This window comes from Oncorhynchus nerka, linkage group LG12 (assembly GCF_034236695.1).
Source record: "Oncorhynchus nerka isolate Pitt River linkage group LG12, Oner_Uvic_2.0, whole genome shotgun sequence".
Taxonomy (NCBI): domain Eukaryota; kingdom Metazoa; phylum Chordata; class Actinopteri; order Salmoniformes; family Salmonidae; genus Oncorhynchus; species Oncorhynchus nerka.
Window position 1 is genome coordinate 93979350 of NC_088407.1, and position 18002 is coordinate 93997351.

At 45.6% G+C, this 18002-nt stretch overlaps 1 protein-coding gene across 1 annotated transcript in view; it reads right to left on the reverse strand.

Annotated features, from left to right (window-relative positions):
- The window catches only part of asmt2 (acetylserotonin O-methyltransferase 2), a 38837-nt gene extending 21409 nt beyond the window's left edge, over positions 1–17428 (reverse strand). Inside the window, 7 exon segments of the mRNA XM_065025089.1 lie at positions 1180–1302; positions 1378–1515; positions 6816–6934; positions 9911–9976; positions 10205–10337; positions 16817–16991; positions 17208–17428. Coding sequence (XP_064881161.1) covers positions 1180–1302; positions 1378–1515; positions 6816–6934; positions 9911–9976; positions 10205–10337; positions 16817–16991; positions 17208–17414 — 961 coding nt within the window. The 5' untranslated portion in view covers positions 17415–17428.
- Between the last annotated feature and the right edge of the window lie 574 nt (positions 17429–18002).

The window sequence follows — 18002 nt, forward strand, 5'->3', positions numbered from 1 at the left end:
ATCTTACATTACTCATTTCATATGTATATACTGTATTTTATACCATCTAGTTGCATCTTGCCTATGCCACTCGGCCATCGCTCATCCATATATTTATATGTACATATTCTCATCAACCCCTTTTTAGATTTGTCTGAATTAGGTAGTTGTTGGGGAATTGTTGTTAGATATTTCTGCGCTGTCGGAACCAGAAGCAGAAGCATTTCGCTACACTCGCATTCAAATCTGCTAACCATGTGTATGTGACCAATAACATCTGCTAACCATGTGTATGTGACCAATAACATCTGCTGACCATGTGTATGTGACCAATAACATCTGCTAACCATGTGTATGTGACCAATAACATCTGCTAACCATGTGTATGTGACCAATAACATCTGCTAACCATGTGTATGTGACCAATAACATCTGCTAACCATGTGTATGTGACCAATAACATCTGCTAACCATGTGTATGTGACCAATAACATCTGCTGACCATGTGTATGTGACCAATAACATCTGCTAACCATGTGTATGTGACCAATAACATCTGCTAACCATGTGTATGTGACCAATACAATTTGATATGAATTTTATTTTATTTGAACATGGAACTCACCTGGTTGACAACATAAAACACTCACCTGGTTGACAACATAGAACACTCACCTGGTTGACAACATAAAACACTCACCTGGTTGACAACATAAAACACTCACCTGGTTGACAACATAAAACACTCACCTGGTTGACAACATAAAACACTCACCTGGTTGACAACATAAAACACTCACCTGGTTGACAACATAAAACACTCACCTGGTTGACAACATAGAACACTCACCTGGTTGACAACATAAAACACTCACCTGGTTGACAACATAAAACACTCACCTGGTTGACAACATAAAACACTCACCTGGTTGACAACATAAAACACTCACCTGGTTGACAACATAGATCACTCACCTGGTTGACAACATAGAACACTCACCTGGTTGACAACATAGAACACTCACCTGGTTGACAACATAGAACACTCACCTGGTTGACAACATAGAACACTCACCTGGTTGACAACATAAAACACTCACCTGGTTGACAACATAGAACACTCACCTGGTTGACAACATAGATCACTCACCTGGTTGACAACATAAAACACTCACCTGGTTGACAACATAAAACACTCACCTGGTTGACAACATGCATGGATCTTCTTCAGCAGCTGAACACATTTCTCTTCCTTCCAGTCATGGAGGATTCTGGCCAATATGTACAGATCAGCTGGAGGGATGTCTCCACCAAAGAAGTCTCCTACAAAACACCATCATTCATTTATACAGACTGATCATCTGAGGTGTTGAGGTTAGGAGGGTTAACGATGCTCACCCTCCTGAAACACAATGGTATCATCCTGTTCAGAGAAGTGCTGTCTGGCTGTCTGGATGACTGTAGGAAGGTCCAGCACAGTGACAGAGGAGGAGGGGTAGGCCTTGGACAGCTCCCTGGCCAGAGCCCCCGAACAACCTGCAACAGGCCAACAACACCACCACACAATATCACCACCACCACACAATATCACCAACACCGCACAATATCACCACCACCACACAATATCACCACCACCACACAATATCACCACCACCACACAATATCACCAACACCGCACAATATCACCACCACCGCACAATATCACCACCACCACACAATATCACCACCACCACACAATATCACCACCACCACCACCACACAATATCACCAACACCGCACAATATCACCACCACCGCACAATATCACCACCACCACACAATATCACCAACACCGCACAATATCACCACCACCGCACAATATCACCACCACCACACAATATCACCACCACCGCACAATATCACCACCACCGCACAATATCACCACCACCACACAATATCACCACCACCGCACAATATCACCACCACCACACAATATCACCACCACCACACAATATCACCACCACCACCACCACACAATATCACCACCACCACATAATATCACCACCACCACATAATATCACCACCACCACATAATATCACCACCACCACACAATATCACCACCACCGCACAATATCACCACCACCACACAATATCACCACCACCACACAATATCACCACCACCACCACCACACAATATCACCACCACCACACAATATCACCAACACCGCACAATATCACCACCACCGCACAATATCACCACCACCACACAATATCACCACCACCGCACAATATCACCACCACCGCACAATATCACCACCACCACACAATATCACCACCACCGCACAATATCACCACCACCACAATATCACCACCACCACACAATATCACCACCACCACCACCACACAATATCACCACCACCACATAATATCACCACCACCACATAATATCACCACCACCACATAATATCACCACCACCACACAATATCACCACCACCACACAATATCACCAACACCGCACAATATCACCACCACCGCACAATATCACCACCACCACACAATATCACCACCACCACACAATATCACCACCACCACCACCACACAATATCACCAACACCGCACAATATCACCACCACCGCACAATATCACCACCACCACACAATATCACCAACACCGCACAATATCACCACCACCGCACAATATCACCACCACCACACAATATCACCACCACCACACAATATCACCACCACCGCACAATATCACCACCACCGCACAATATCACCACCACCACACAATATCACCACCACCACACAATATCACCACCACCACCACCACACAATATCACCACCACCACATAATATCACCACCACCACATAATATCACCACCACCACATAATATCACCACCACACACAATATCACCACCACCACACAATATCACCAACACCGCACAATATCACCACCACCGCACAATATCACCACCACCACACAATATCACCACCACCACACAATATCACCACCACCACCACCACACAATATCACCAACACCGCACATTATCACCACCACCGCACAATATCACCACCACCACACAATATCACCACCACCACACAATATCACCACCACCACACAATATCACCAACACCACACAATATCACCAACACCGCACAATATCACCAACACCGCACAATATCACCACCACCGCACAATATCACCACCACCACACAATATCACCACCACCACACAATATCACCAACACCACACAATATCACCACAACCACACAATATCACCACCACCACACAATATCACCACCACCACACAATATCACCACCACCACACAATATCACCACCACCACACAATATCACCACCACCACACAATATCACCACCACCACACAATATCACCACCACCACACAATATCACCACCACCACACAATATCACCACCACCACCACCACACAATATCACCACCACCGCACAATATCACCACCACACAATATCACCACAACACATTATCACCACCACAACGCAATATCAGTATGACAACTGAATATCACCATGACAACTAATAGGTAAAACATATTACTATCATTATGTTTTTTAAATTATGTAATTTTGTTTTTTTGTGAGTGCTGCATAAAGCTTATAGATTATAATAACCTTACTTATAAATGGAAAATAATCAATTTACCTTCCACCAAGGGTCAGGGTTAGGGTTGGGGTTGTTGTTGGGGTTAGGTTCAGGTTCAGGGTTAGGTTCAGGGTTAGGGTCAGGTTCAGGGTTGGGGTCAGGTTCAGGGTTAGGGTTAGGGTTATGGTTGGGGTTAGGGTCAGGTTCAGGGTCAGGGTTAGGGTTGGGGTTAGGTTCAAGGTCAGGTTTAGGGTCAGGGTTAGGGTTGGGATTAGGGTCAGGTTCAGGTTCAAGGTCAGGTTTAGGGTTAGGGTCAGGGTTAGGGTCAGGGTCAAGGTTGGGTCAGGGTTAGGGTCAGGGACAGGTTCAGGGTTAGGGTCAGGGTCAAGGTCAGGGTTAGGGTCAGGGTTAGGGTCAGGGTTAGGGTCAGGGTCAGGGTTAGGTTCAGGGTCAGGGTTAGGGTCAGGGTTAGGGTCAGGGTTAGGGTCAGGGTTAGGTTCAGGGTCAGGTGGGTTAGGGTTATGGGGTTAGGGTTATGGGGTTAGGGTTAGGGTCAGGGTTAGGGTCAGGGTTAGGGTCAGGGTTAGGGTCAGGGTTAGGTTCAGGTTAGGGGTCAGGGTTATGGGGTTAGGGTTATGGGGTTAGGGTCAGGGTTATGGGGTTAGGGTTATGGGGTTAGGGTCAGGGTTGTGGTCAGGGTTAGGTTCAGGTCAGGGTTAGGGTTATGGTGTTAGGGTTATGGGGTTAGGTTCAGGGTCAGGTGGGTTAGGGTTAGGGTTATGGGGTTAGGGTTAGGTTCAGGGTTAGGTTCATGGTTAGGTTCATGATTAGGGTCAGGGTTAGGGTCAGGTTCAGGGTTAGGTTCAGGGTTAGGGTCAGGGTTAGGTTGGTTAGGTTCAGGGTTAGGGTCAGGGTTAGGTGGGTTAGGGTTATGGGGTTAGGGTTAGGATTATGGGGTTAGGGTTAGGTTCAGGGTTATGGTCAGGGTTATGGTCAGGGTTAGGTTCAGGGTTAGGGTCAGGTGGGTTAGGGTCAGGGTTATGGGGTTAGGGTTATGGGGTTAGGGTTATGGGGTTAGGGTTTGGGTTATGGGGTTAGGGTTTGGGTTAGTGTTAGGGTGAGGGTTATGGGGTTAGGGTCTGGGTCTGGGTTTGGGTTAGGGTTATGGGGTTAGGGTTAGGGTTAGGGTTTGGGTTAGTGTTAGGGTGAGGGTGAGGGTTAGGGTTATGGGGTTAGGGTTAGTGTTAGGGTGAGGGTTAGGGTTATGGGGTTAGGGTTAGAGTCAGGGTTGGGGTTGGGGTCAGGTTAGGTTCAGGGTTAGGGTTGGGTTCGGGTTGGGGTTAGGTTCAGGGTCAGGTTAGGGTCAGGTTCATGGTTAGGGGTTAGGGTCAGGGTTATGGGGTTAGGGTCATGGGGTTAGGGTCAGGGTTAGGTTATGGGGTTAGGTTTAGGTCATGGGGTTAGGGTCATGGGGTTAGGGTCATGGGGTTAGGGTCATGGGGTTAGGGTCATGGGGTTAGGGTCAGGGTTAGGGTTAGGGTCAGGGTTAGGGTTGGGGTCAGGGTTAGGTTCAGGTTCAGGGTTAGGGTGTTAGGGTTAGGGTTATGGGGTTAGGTTCAGGGTCAGGTGGGTTAGGGTTAGGGTTAGGTTCAGGGTTAGGGTTAGGGTTAGGGTCATGGGGTTAGGGTCAGGGTTGTGGTCAGGGTTAGGGTTGGGGTCAGGGTTAGGTTCAGGGTCAGGTCAGGGTTAGGGTTATGGTGTTAGGGTTATGGGGTTAGGTTCAGGGTCAGGTGGGTTAGGGTTAGGGTTAGGGTTATGGGGTTAGGGTTAGGTTCAGGGTTAGGTTCATGGTTAGGTTCATGATTAGGGTCAGGGTTAGGGTCAGGTTCAGGGTTAGGTTCAGGGTTAGGGTCAGGGTTAGGTTGGTTAGGTTCAGGGTTAGGGTCAGGGTTAGGTGGGTTAGGGTTATGGGGTTAGGGTTATGGGGTTAGGGTTAGGATTATGGGGTTAGGGTTAGGTTCAGGGTTATGGTCAGGGTTAGGTTCAGGGTTAGGGTCAGGTGGGTTAGGGTCAGGGTTATGGGGTTAGGGTTATGGGGTTAGGGTTTGGGTTATGGGGTTAGGGTTTGGGATGGGGTTAGGGTTTGGGTTAGGGTGAGGGTTATGGGGTTAGGGTTAGGGTCAGGGTTAGGGTTATGGGGTTAGGGTTAGGGTTTGTGTTAGGGTGAGGGTGAGGGTTAGGGTTATGGGGTTAGGGTTAGGGTTAGGGTTTGGGTTAGTGTTAGGGTGAGGGTTAGGTTATGGGGTTAGGGTTAGAGTCAGGGTTGGGGTCGGTGTTGGGGTCAGGGTTAGGTTCAGGGTCAGGGTTAGGGTTGGGGTCGGTGTTGGGGTCAGGGTTAGGTTCAGGGTCAGGTTAGGGGTCAGGTTCATGGTTAGGGGTTAGGGTCAGGGTTATGGGGTTAGGGTCAGGGTTAGGTTATGGGGTTAGGTTTAGGGTCATGGGGTTAGGGTCATGGGGTTAGGGTCAGGGTTAGGGTCAGGTTGTGGTCAAGGTTAGGGTTGGGGTCAGGGTTAGGTTCAGGGTCAGGTTCAGGGTTAGGGTGTTAGGGTTATGGGGTTAGGTTCAGGGTCAGGTGGGTTAGGGTTAGGGTTATGGGGTTAGGGTTAGGTTCAGGTTAGGTTCAGGATTAGGGTCAGGTTCAGGGTTAGGTTCAGGGTTAGGTAAGTGTCAGGGTTATGGGGTTAGGGTTAGGATTATGGGGTTAGGGTTAGGTTCAGGGTTATGGTCAGGGTTAGGTTCAGGGTTAGGTCAGGTGGGTTAGGGTCAGGGTTATGGGGTTAGTGTTATGGGGTTAGGGTTTGGGTTATGGGGTTAGGGTTTGGGTGAGGGTTATGGGGTTAGGGTCAGGGTTTGGGTTAGGGTTATGGGGTTAGGGATAGGGTTATGAGGTTAGGGTTTGGGTTAGTGTTAGGGTGAGGGTTAGGGTTATGGGGTTAGGGTCAGGGTTTGGGTTATGGGGTTAGGTTAGGGTTATGGGGTTAGGGTTTGGGTTATGGGGTTAGGGTTAGGGTCAGGGTTAGGGTCAGGGTTATGGGGTTAGGGTTTGGGTTAGTGTTAGGGTTAGGGTTAGGGTTATGGGGTTAGGGTTAGGTTCATGGCTAGGTTCAGGGTCAGGGTTAGGTTCAGGTTCAGGTTCAGGTCTAGGTTCAGGGTCAGGTTTAGGGTCACCTACCTCCAAGGTCCACCATGGCCTTAAAGCAGGAGAGGTTGAAGGCTGTGACGATGTCCGGTCCATCCAGGATCCATGTTGAGTTCATCAGACCCATAAACTTCAGCATCTCCTCCTCTGACCTGAAACAGTAGACAGCTGCCTTCACAAAACCCCACAAGGTACTGATGGACTGCAAGAATATCCTCTTTACCAGGGGTTTGAGCTGCTCCCCTCAGGGTGACATTACAGGGTACCGGGGGACAATAGAAATAGGCCAAACAATCCTTTGTCCTAGTAGCAGTAAGGCTCCTGAATGTTTAAACTACCAGGAGGACCAGTGTTCTCTACAGCTAACATTGTAGTTAAACTACCAGGAGGACCAGTGTTCTGGCCTACAGCTAACATTGTAGTTAAACTACCAGGAGGACCAGTGTTCTGGCCTCCAGCTAACATTGTAGTTAAACTACCAGGAGGACCAGTGTTCTGGCCTACAGCTAACATTGTAGTTAAACTACCAGGAGGACCAGTGTTCTGGCCTACAGCTAACATTGTAGTTAAACTACCAGGAGGACCAGTGTTCTGGCCTACAGCTAACATTGTAGTTAAACTACCAGGAGGACCAGTGTTCTGGCCTACAGCTAACATTGTAGTTAAACTACCAGGAGGACCAGTGTTCTGGCCTACAGCTAACATTGTAGTTAAACTACCAGGAGGACCAGTGTTCTGGCCTACAGCTAACATTGTAGTTAAACTACCAGGAGAACCAGTGTTCTGGCCTACAGCTAACATTGTAGTTAAACTACCAGGAGGACCAGTGGTCTGGACTACAGCTAACATTGTAGTTAAACTACCAGGAGGACCAGTGGTCTGGACTACAGCTAACATTGTAGTTAAACTACCAGGAGGACCAGTGTTCTGGCCTACAGCTAACATTGTAGTTAAACTACCAGGAGGACCAGTGGTCTGGACTACAGCTAACATTGTAGTTAAACTACCAGGAGGACCAGTGGTCTGGACTACAGCTAAAGCTTCCATTGTGTGTTATGTCTGAAACCATAATGATAATCTACTATAGATCTATATATACACTGTCTCTGACTGAGGCCCTGTCTGGAACCATAATCTACTATAGATCTATATATACACTGTCTCTGACTGAGGCCCTGTCTGGAACCATAATGATAATCTACTATAGATCTATATAGATACTGTCTATACTTGCATTCTCAAAAGAACCTGTTGCAATATATAATACATGTTTCCAAATGTAATTATAGTTAATGCAAACTATTCAATTATTTATTGAGGGGGAAAACTGAATTCATAATATTCTATTGTATTATGTGCGTATGTTTATGTCCAGTGAAGTGAATAAATGTTTAATCTCCTTCTATCTGTAACACAGAATGAACTGGCAGTGAGGGAGACTTTCAGAGCACAGAACCCTCAGATAAAAACACTAAACCCCTCAAGGTAAATTGTTAACCCTAAGCCCAACCCCAAACCCCTCAAGTCAAATTGTTAACCCTAAACCCAACCCCAAATCCCTCGAGGTAAATTGTTAACCAAGAGAATTCTCTTCGACCATAATCACAGTTGTGTACATCCCCCCCAAGCAGACACATCGACGGCCCTGAAAGAACTTCATTTGACTCTATGTAAACTGGAAACCACACATCCTGAGGCTGCATTCATTGTAGCTGGGGATTTTAACAAGGCTATTCTGAAAACAAGGCTCCCTAAATTTGATGAGCATATCGAATGCGCGACCCGGGCTGGCAAAATCCTGGATCATTGTTATTATAAGTTCTGCGATGCATATAAAGCCCTCCCCCGCCCTCCTTTCGGGAAATCTGACCACGACTCAAAAAAAACAGAAAGCGCCCGTGCTCTGGTCTGTTCAACAATGGTCCTACCAATCGGATTCCACGCTTCAAGATTGCGTCAAACACGTGGACTGGGATATGTTCCGCATAGCGTCGAACAATAACATTGATGAATACGCTGATTCGGTGAGCGAGTTTATTAGCAAGTGCATCGGTGATGTTGTACCCACAGCGTCTATTAAAACATTCCACAACCAGAAACTGTGGATTGATGGCAGCATTCGCGCAAAACTGAAAGCGTGAACCACTGCTTTTAGTCAGGGCAAGGTGACCGGAAACCACTATGTCTTGCTCCCAGACAAACTGAACAACTTCTTTGCTCGCTTTGAGGACAATACAGTGCCGCTGACACGGCCCGCTACCAAAACCTGCGGGCTCTCCTTCACTGCAGTCAACGTGAGTAAAACATTTAAACGTGTTAATCCTCATAGGGCTGCCGGCCCAGACTGCATCCCCAGCCGCATCCTCAGAGCATGACCATCTGGCTGGTGTGTTTACGGACATATTCAATCAATCCTTATCCCAGTCTGCTGTTCCCACATGCTTCAAGAGGGCCACCATTGTTCCTGTTCCCAAGAAAGTGAAGGTAACTGAGCTAAATGACTATCGCCCTGTAGCACTCACTTCTGTCATCATGAAGTGCTTTGAGAGACTAGTCAAGGACCATATCACCTCCACCCTACCTGACACCCTAAACCCACTCCAATTTGCTTACCGCCCCAATAGGTCCACAGATGACGCAATAAAATCACACTGCCCTAACCCACCTGGACAAGAGGAATACCTATGTACGAATGCTGTTCATCGACTACAGCTCAGCATTTAACACCATAGTACCCTCCAAACTCGTCATCAAGCACGAGACCCTGGGTCTCGACCCCGCCCTGTGTAACTGGGTCCTGGTCTTCCTGACAGGCCGCCCCCAGGTGGTGAGGGTAGAAAACAACATCTCCACCCCGCTGATCCTCAACACTGGGGCCCCACAAGGGTGCGTTCTCAACCCTCTCCTGTACTCCCTGTTCACCCGCGTGGCCATGCACGCCTCCAGCACAAGCATTTCGCTACACTCGCATTAACATCTGCTAACCATGTTTATGTGACAAATAAAATGTCATTTGATTTGATAACCCTAACCCATACTAACTCTAACCCAACCTAACCCACACTAGGATATATTTGAAGTTATATAATTCCTCTACTTCCTTGATAAAGATGATACAGTCCACCTACCTGTAGATGGTTTGGAAGATGTCTTCAGGTGAGATGCCAAATGTTTTTTCATTTTGGTTCTTCCTTCTCTGTAAAACATCAAACACAATGACCGTCAGCTGAGAAGCATATGAACACATAACCCTGATAAACTGATGCAATGTAACGGTTTATGTGAGGTAGATTCTTCTCTTATAACATAACCCTGATAAACTGATGCAATGTAACGGTTTATGTGAGGTAGATGAACATGACGTTAGTATTCAGTTGGGAGTACATCTTCATTCAGCATCTGGTGTTGTATTGTCGTTTAGCCACCTGACAGCGTGCACCATGTTGTTCCACAGAGGGTAGATGGTCTGTGATTGGTAGATGATCATGTCATGAAGAGACTTGGCGCTGCCCTTGGCCAGGTAGAGGTTGGCCACATCAGTACTGCTGTAACAGGCTAGAGCCAAGACAAAAGTAAAAACATTACTGCTATAACATACTGAACTAAGATAACGTTACTGCTGGAACACTCTAGAACCAAGAGAACATTACTGCTGTAACACTCTAGAACCAAGAGAACATTACTGCTGGAACACTCTAGAACCAAGAGAACATTACTGCTGGAACACTCTAGAACCAAGAGAACATTACTGCTGTAACACTCTAGAACCAAGAGAACATTACTGCTGTAACACTCTAGAACCAAGAGAACATTACTGCTGTAACACTCTAGAACCAAGAGAACATTACTGCTGTAACACTCTAGAACCAAGAGAACATTACTGCTGTAACACTCTAGAACCAAGAGAACATTACTGCTGTAACACTCTAGAACCAAGATAACATTACTGCTGGAACACTCTAGAACCAAGAGAACATTACTGCTGTAACACTCTAGAACCAAGAGAACATTACTGCTGTAACATGCTAGAACGGGCGGCAGGGTAGCCTAGTGGTTAGAGCGTTGGACTAGTAACCAAAGGTTGCAAGTTCGAATCCCCCGAGCTGACAAGGTACAAATCTGTCGTTCTGCCCCTGAACAGGCAGTTAACCCACTGTTCCTAGGCCGTCATTGAAAATAAGAATTTGTTCTTAACTGACTTGCCTAGTAAAATAAAGGTATAATTAAAATAATAATAATAAAACTAAAAGAACACTACTGTTGTAACACTCTAGAACCAAGAGAACATTACTGCTGTAATGACCTAGATCCAAGAGAACATTACTGATGTAATGATCTAGAACCAAGAGACCATTACTTCTGTAATATGCTAGAAATAAAAGAACAGTACTGCTGTAATAATCTAGAACCAAGACAACAGTACTGCTGTAACACCCTAGAACCAAGAGAACACTACTGCTTTTATACACTAGAATAGTACTGTAAGAACCATGAGAACAGTACTGTGGAACCATGAGAACAGTACTGCTGTAACATGCTAGAACCAAAATAACTGTAATGCTGTAACACAATAACCAAAATAACAGTACATTACTGCACTAACACTCTAGAACCAAGAGAACAGTACTGTGGTAACTATAACCAAGATAGCAGTACTGCTGTAACAAGCTAGAATCAAGAGAACAGTACTACTGTAACATGCAAGAACCAAGAGAACAGTACTGCTGTTACATGCTAGAACCAAGATAACGTTACTGCTGTAACATGCTAGAACTAAAAGAACAGTACTGCTGTAACAGTAGAACCAAGACAAAAGTACTGAACCAAGAGAACCAAGAGAACAGGAACACAAAATAACCAAAAGTGAAGTAACTATTTATTTTTTAGAACCAAGAGAAAAGTACTACTGTAACACGATGGAACCATGAGAACAGTACTGCTTTAACACGCTAGAAACAAAAGAGAAACAAGCAAGAACTAAGAGAACAGAACTGCTGTAATAATCTAGAACAAATAGAACAGTACTGCTGTAACACTAGAACAAAGACGAAAATACTTCAGAGAGTACAAAGAGTACAGTAGTGCTGTAAAACTAGAACCATGAGAACTGTACTGCTGTAACAGTCTAGAACCAGGACATCTGTACTGCTATAACAGTCTAGAACCAGGACAACTGTACTGCTGTAACAGTCTAGAACCAGGACATCTGTACTGCTATAACAGTCTAGAACCAGGACAACTGTACTGCTGTAACAGTCTAGAACCAGGACATCTGTATTGCTATAACAGTCTAGAACCAGGACAACTGTACTGCTGTAACAGTCTAGAACCAGGACATCTGTACTGCTGTAACAGTCTAGAACCAGGACAACTGTACTGCTGTAACACTAGAACCAAGAGAACTGTACATTACTGCTGTAATGTTAAACCAAGAGAACTGTACTTCTGTAACACTAGAACCAAGAGAACATTACTGCTGTAACACGCAAGAACCAAGAGAACTGTACTGCTGTAACACTAGAACCAAGAGAACATTACTGCTGTAACACGCAAGAACCAAGAGAACTGTACTGCTGTAACACTAGAACCAAGAGAACTGTACTGCTGTAACACTAGAACCAAGAGAACTGTACTGCTGTAACACTAGAACCAAGATAACTGTACTGCTGTAACACGCAAGAACCAAGAGAACTGTACTGCTGTAACACTAGAACCATGAGAACTGTACTGCTGTAACACTAGAACCAAGAGAACTGTACTGCTGTAACACTAGAACCAAGAGAACATTACTGCTGTAACACTAGAACCAAGAGAACATTACTGCTGTAACACGCAAGAACCAAGAGAACTGTACTGCTGTAACACTAGAACCAAGAGAACTGTACTGCTGTAACACTAGAACCAAGAGAACTGTACATTACTGCTGTAATGTTAAACCAAGAGAACAGTACTTCTGTAACACTAGAACCAAGAGAACATTACTGCTGTAACACGCAAGAACCAAGAGAACTGTACTGCTGTAACACTAGAACCAAGAGAACATTACTGCTGTAACACGCAAGAACCAAGAGAACTGTACTGCTGTAACACTAGAACCAAGAGAACTGTACTGCTGTAACACTAGAACCAAGAGAACTGTACTGCTGTAACACGCAAGAACCAAGAGAACTGTACTGCTGTAACACTAGAACCAAGATAACTGTACTGCTGTAACACTAGAACCTCGAGAACTGTACTGTTGTAACACTAGAACCAAGAGAACTGTACATTACTGCTGTAATGTTAAACCAAGAGAACAGTACTGCTGTAACACTCTAGTACCAAGAGACCAGTTCTGCTGTAACACAATAACCAAAACAACAGTACATTACTGCTGAAACAAGATAAAACCAAGAGAACAGTGCTGTTTTAACATTCGAAAACAAAGTGAAAAGTACTGTTGTAACACTAAAACCAGGATAACAGTACAATACTGCTGTAGCACTAGAACCAAGAGAACATAACTTCTGGAACACTAGAACCAAGAGAACAGAACTGCTGTAACACAATAACCAAAATAACAGTACATTACTGCAGTAACACTCTAGAACCAAGAGAACAGTACTGTGGTAACTATAACCAAGAGAACATAAGTGCTGTAACAAGCTAGAATTAAGAGAACAGTACTGCTGTAAAAGTAGAACCAAAAGAACAGCAGTGCTGTAACACAAGAACCAGGTGAACAGTACTGCTGTAACACAAGAACCAAGAGAACAGTACTGATGTAACACTCTAGAACCAGGTGAACAGTACTGCTGTAACACAAGAACCAAGAGAACAGTACTGCTGTAACACTCTAGAACCAGGTGAACAGTACTGTTGTAACACTCTAGAACCAGGTGAACAGTACTGCTGTAACACAAGAACCAAGAGAACAGTACTGCTGTAACACAAGAACCTTTACCCAAATCCAGACAGCAGATGTTCTGAAAGAGCTGCAAAACCTGGACCCACACGAATCAGCTGGGCTTGACAATCTGGACCCTCTATTTCTGAAACTATCCGCCGCCATTGTCGTAACCCCTATTACCAGCCTGTTCAACCTCTCTTTCGTATCGTCTGAGATCCCCAAGGATTGGTAAGCTGCCGCGGTCATCCCCCTCTTCAAAGGGGGAGACACCCTGGACCCAAACTGTTACAAAGCTACAGTATATCCATCCAGCCCTGCCTATCTAAGGTCAAGGCAGCAGATACTCTTCCTGGGATTTATTATGGATCCCCATTTGTTCCTGCCAAGGCAGACGCTACTCTTCCTGGGGTTTATTATGGATCCCCATTTGTTCCTGCCAAGGCAGCAGCTACTCTTCCTGGGGTTTATTATGGATCCCCAATAGTTCCTGACAAGGCAGCAGCTACTCTTCCTGGGGTTTATTATGGACCTCCATTAGTTCCTGCCAAGGCAGGAGCTACTCTTCCTGCGGTTTATTATGGATCCCCATTTGTTCCTGCCAAGGCAGCAGCTACTCTTCCTGGGGTTTATTATGGACCTCCATTAGTTCCTGCCAAGGCAGGAGCTACTCTTCCTGGGGTTTATTATGGATCCCCATTAGTTCCTGCCAAGGCAGCAGCTACTCTTCCTGGGGTTTATTATGGATCCCCATGTGTTCCTGCCAAGGCAGCAGCTACTCTTCCTGGGGTTTATTATGGATCCCCAATAGTTCCTGACAAGGCAGCAGCTACTCTTCAAAATTAAGGCAGTTCTAAACAATTAAAAACATGACATTACATTCGCAACAGAATTCACAACAAATTAAGTGTGTGCCCTCAGGTCACTACTCTACAACCACATATTTACAATACAAAATCCATGTGTACATGTGTGTAATGATGCAGAAAAACTAATCCATGCTTTTGTCACTTCTAGATCAGACTACTGCAATGCTCTACTCTCCGGCTACCCGGATAAAGTACTAAATACACTTCAGTTAGTGCTAAACACGGCTGCTAGAATCTTGACTTGAACCCCAAAATTTGATCATATTACTCTAATGCTAGCCTCTCTACACTGACTTCCTGTTAAGGCTAGGGCTGACTTACAGCTAACCTACAAAGCATTACATGGGCTCGCTGCTACCTATCTCTCCAATTTAGTTTTGCGCCCCCTCGGGTTTGTGCGGTGGAGATCTCCGTGGGCTATACTCAGCTTGTCTCAGGTTAGTAGGTTGGACTGTTGCTATCCCTCTAGTGGTGTGGGGGCTATACTCAGCCTTGTCTCAGGGTAGTAGGTTGGACTGTTGATATCCCTCTAGTGGTGTGGGGGCTATACTCAGCCTTGTCTCAGGGTAGTAGGTTGGACTGTTGCTATCCCTCTAGTGGTGTGGGGGCTATACTCAGCCTTGTCTCAGGGTAGTAGGTTGGACTGTTGATATCCCTCTAGTGGTGTGGGGGCTATACTCAGCCTTGTCTCAGGGTAGTAGGTTGGACTGTTGATATCCATCTAGTGGTGTGGGGGCTATACTCAGCCTTGTCTCAGGGTAGTAGGTTGGACTGTTGATATCCATCTAGTGGTGTGGGGGCTATACTCAGCCTTGTCTCAGGGTAGTAGGTTGGACTGTTGATATCCCTCTAGTGGTGTGGGGGCTATACTCAGCCTTGTCTCAGGGTAGTAGGTTGGACTGTTGCTATCCCTCTAGTGGTGTGGGGGCTATACTCAGCCTTGTCTCAGGGTAGTAGGTTGGACTGTTGAGTGAGCGTCTGGCAGAGTGCCACAGCCTCGGTTTGGCGCGCTCACGTGGAAGGTAGCTACGTTCCACTTCATTTGTACAGACAAAGGAATTGTCCGGTTGGAACATGAATTAAGTTTTATGTTAAAAACATCCTAAAGATTGATTCCATACTTAGTTTGGCATGTTTCTACGGGCTGTAACGGAACCTTTTGAACTTTTCGTCCGATGTTCAGCGTGACCTGAACGCACTTTTGGATTTGTTTACCAAACGCCCTAACAAAATAAGATATTTAGACATAACTGATGGACATTATTGAACAAATCAAACATTTATGGTGGAACTGGGATTCCTGGGAGTGCATTCTGATGAAGATCATCAAAGATAAGTGAATATTTAAAATGCTATTTCTGAGTAATGTTGACTACCCAATATGGCAGGTATCTTTTTGGCTGCTTTGTTGTCTAAAGGCTGTGCTCAGATTATTGCATGGTTTGCTTTCTCCAAAGTTTTTTTGAAATCTGACACAGCGGTTGCATTAAGGAGAAGTGTATCTAAAGTTCCATGTATAATAGTCGTATCTTTATCAATATTTATTATGAGTATTTCTGTAAATTGATGTGGCTCTCTGCAATATCACCGCATGTTTTAGAACTAATGAACGTAACGCGCCAATGTAAACTCAGAATTTTAACAAACAAAACATACATGTATTGTGTAACATGAAGTCCTATGAGTGTCATCTGATGAAGATCATCAAAGGTTAGTGATTCATTTTATCTCTTTTTCTGCTTTTTGTGACTCCTCTCTTTGGCTGGAAAAATGGCTGTGTTTTTCTGTGGCTTGGTGGTGACCTAACATAATCGTTTGTGGTGCTTTCGCTGTAAATCCTTTTTGATATCAGACACTGTGGTTGGATTAACGCGAATTTTATCTTTAAAATGGTGTAAAATACTTGTATGCTTGAGGAATTTTAATTATGAGATTTTTGTTGTTTTGAATTTGGCGCCCTGCACTTTCACTGGCTGTTGCAGTAGCGGAACCCCAGTCCTAGACAGGTTAATGGCCTCATTTATGAACATTTGATCATCTTGGCCATGTTCTGTTATAATCTCCACCCAGCAGAGCAGAGCATGGCTCCTCTCTAGGTTTCTTCCCAGGTTCCTGCATTGCTTGCTGTTGGTGGTTTTAGGCTGGGTTTCTGTACAGCACTTTGAGATCTCAGCTGATGTACAAAGGGCTATATAAATACATTTGATTGATTGATTAAATGTGATTGTATAGTGTGAATGTTATGTATGCGTGTCTGTGTTAGTGGTAAAGCGGTTCACCTGTCCCGTCTATCTGCTCCACCTCCAGGATGTCAACTCCCACCAGTACGTCCAGAAGGCGTTCAATCCCGTCCACGCTGGCACCCAGCTCCTGGGCCACGAGCTCCGCAGACAGAGGCTTCTGGGACAACAGCAGGAGGTCAAACACCCCCAACTCACAGGCTGAGAAGATAACCTGATAGGAGGGGCAACAGTCAGGGTAAGGGGTCAGAGGACTCTTGCAGTCTGACAGCATCTTTTGGTGTTTACATAATGTCATTTTGTCAGATCTAAACTACATATCTGTACATTACGTTGTAAATATTTCCAGTGGTTTTGTACCATAGGTCAGGGGATCTACATGATAATTATAAAGTCCTTTATTATATATTATAATATTATAAAGTCCAACCTTTGAGACTCTGAATCCATTGAAATACTCCAGCAGTTTAAAGGGGTAGTCCAGTTCGCTCTGGGACAGACGTTCTGCCATGATATTGAGTCCTGATGGGGGAGGAGAAGAGAGAAAGGCATCACAGTGAGGGACAGGAGAGAGAAAGGCATCACAGTGGGGGAGAGGAGAGAGAAAGGCATCACAGTGGGAGAGAGAGAAAGGCATCACAGTGAGGGACAGGAGAGAGAAAGGCATCACAGTGGGAGACAGGAGAGAGAAAGGCATCACAGTGGGGGGAGAGAAAGACATCACAGTGGGGGAGAGAGAAAGGCATCACAGTGGGGGAGAGAGAAAGGCATCACAGTGGGGGAGAGAGAAAGGCATCACAGTGGGGGAGAGAGAGAAAGGCATCACAGTGGGAGAGAGAGAAAGGCATCACAGTGGGGGAGAGAGAAAGGCATCACAGTGGGGGAGAGAGAAAGGCATCACAGTGGGGGGGAGAGAAAGGCATCACAGTGGGAGAGAGGAGTGGGGGAGAGAAAGAGAAAGGCATCACAGTGGGGACAGGAGAGAGAAAGGCATCACAGTGGGGGGAGAGAGAAAGGCATCACAGTGGGGGAGAGAGAAAGGCATCACAGTGGGAGAGAGAGAAAGGCATCACAGTGGGGGAGAGAGAAAGGCATCACAGTGGGGAGAGAGAAAGGCATCACAGTGGGGGGAGAGAAAGGCATCACAGTGGGGGAGAGAGAAAGGCATCACAGTGGGGGAGAGAGAAAGGCATCACAGTGGGGGAGAGAGAAAGGCATCACAGTG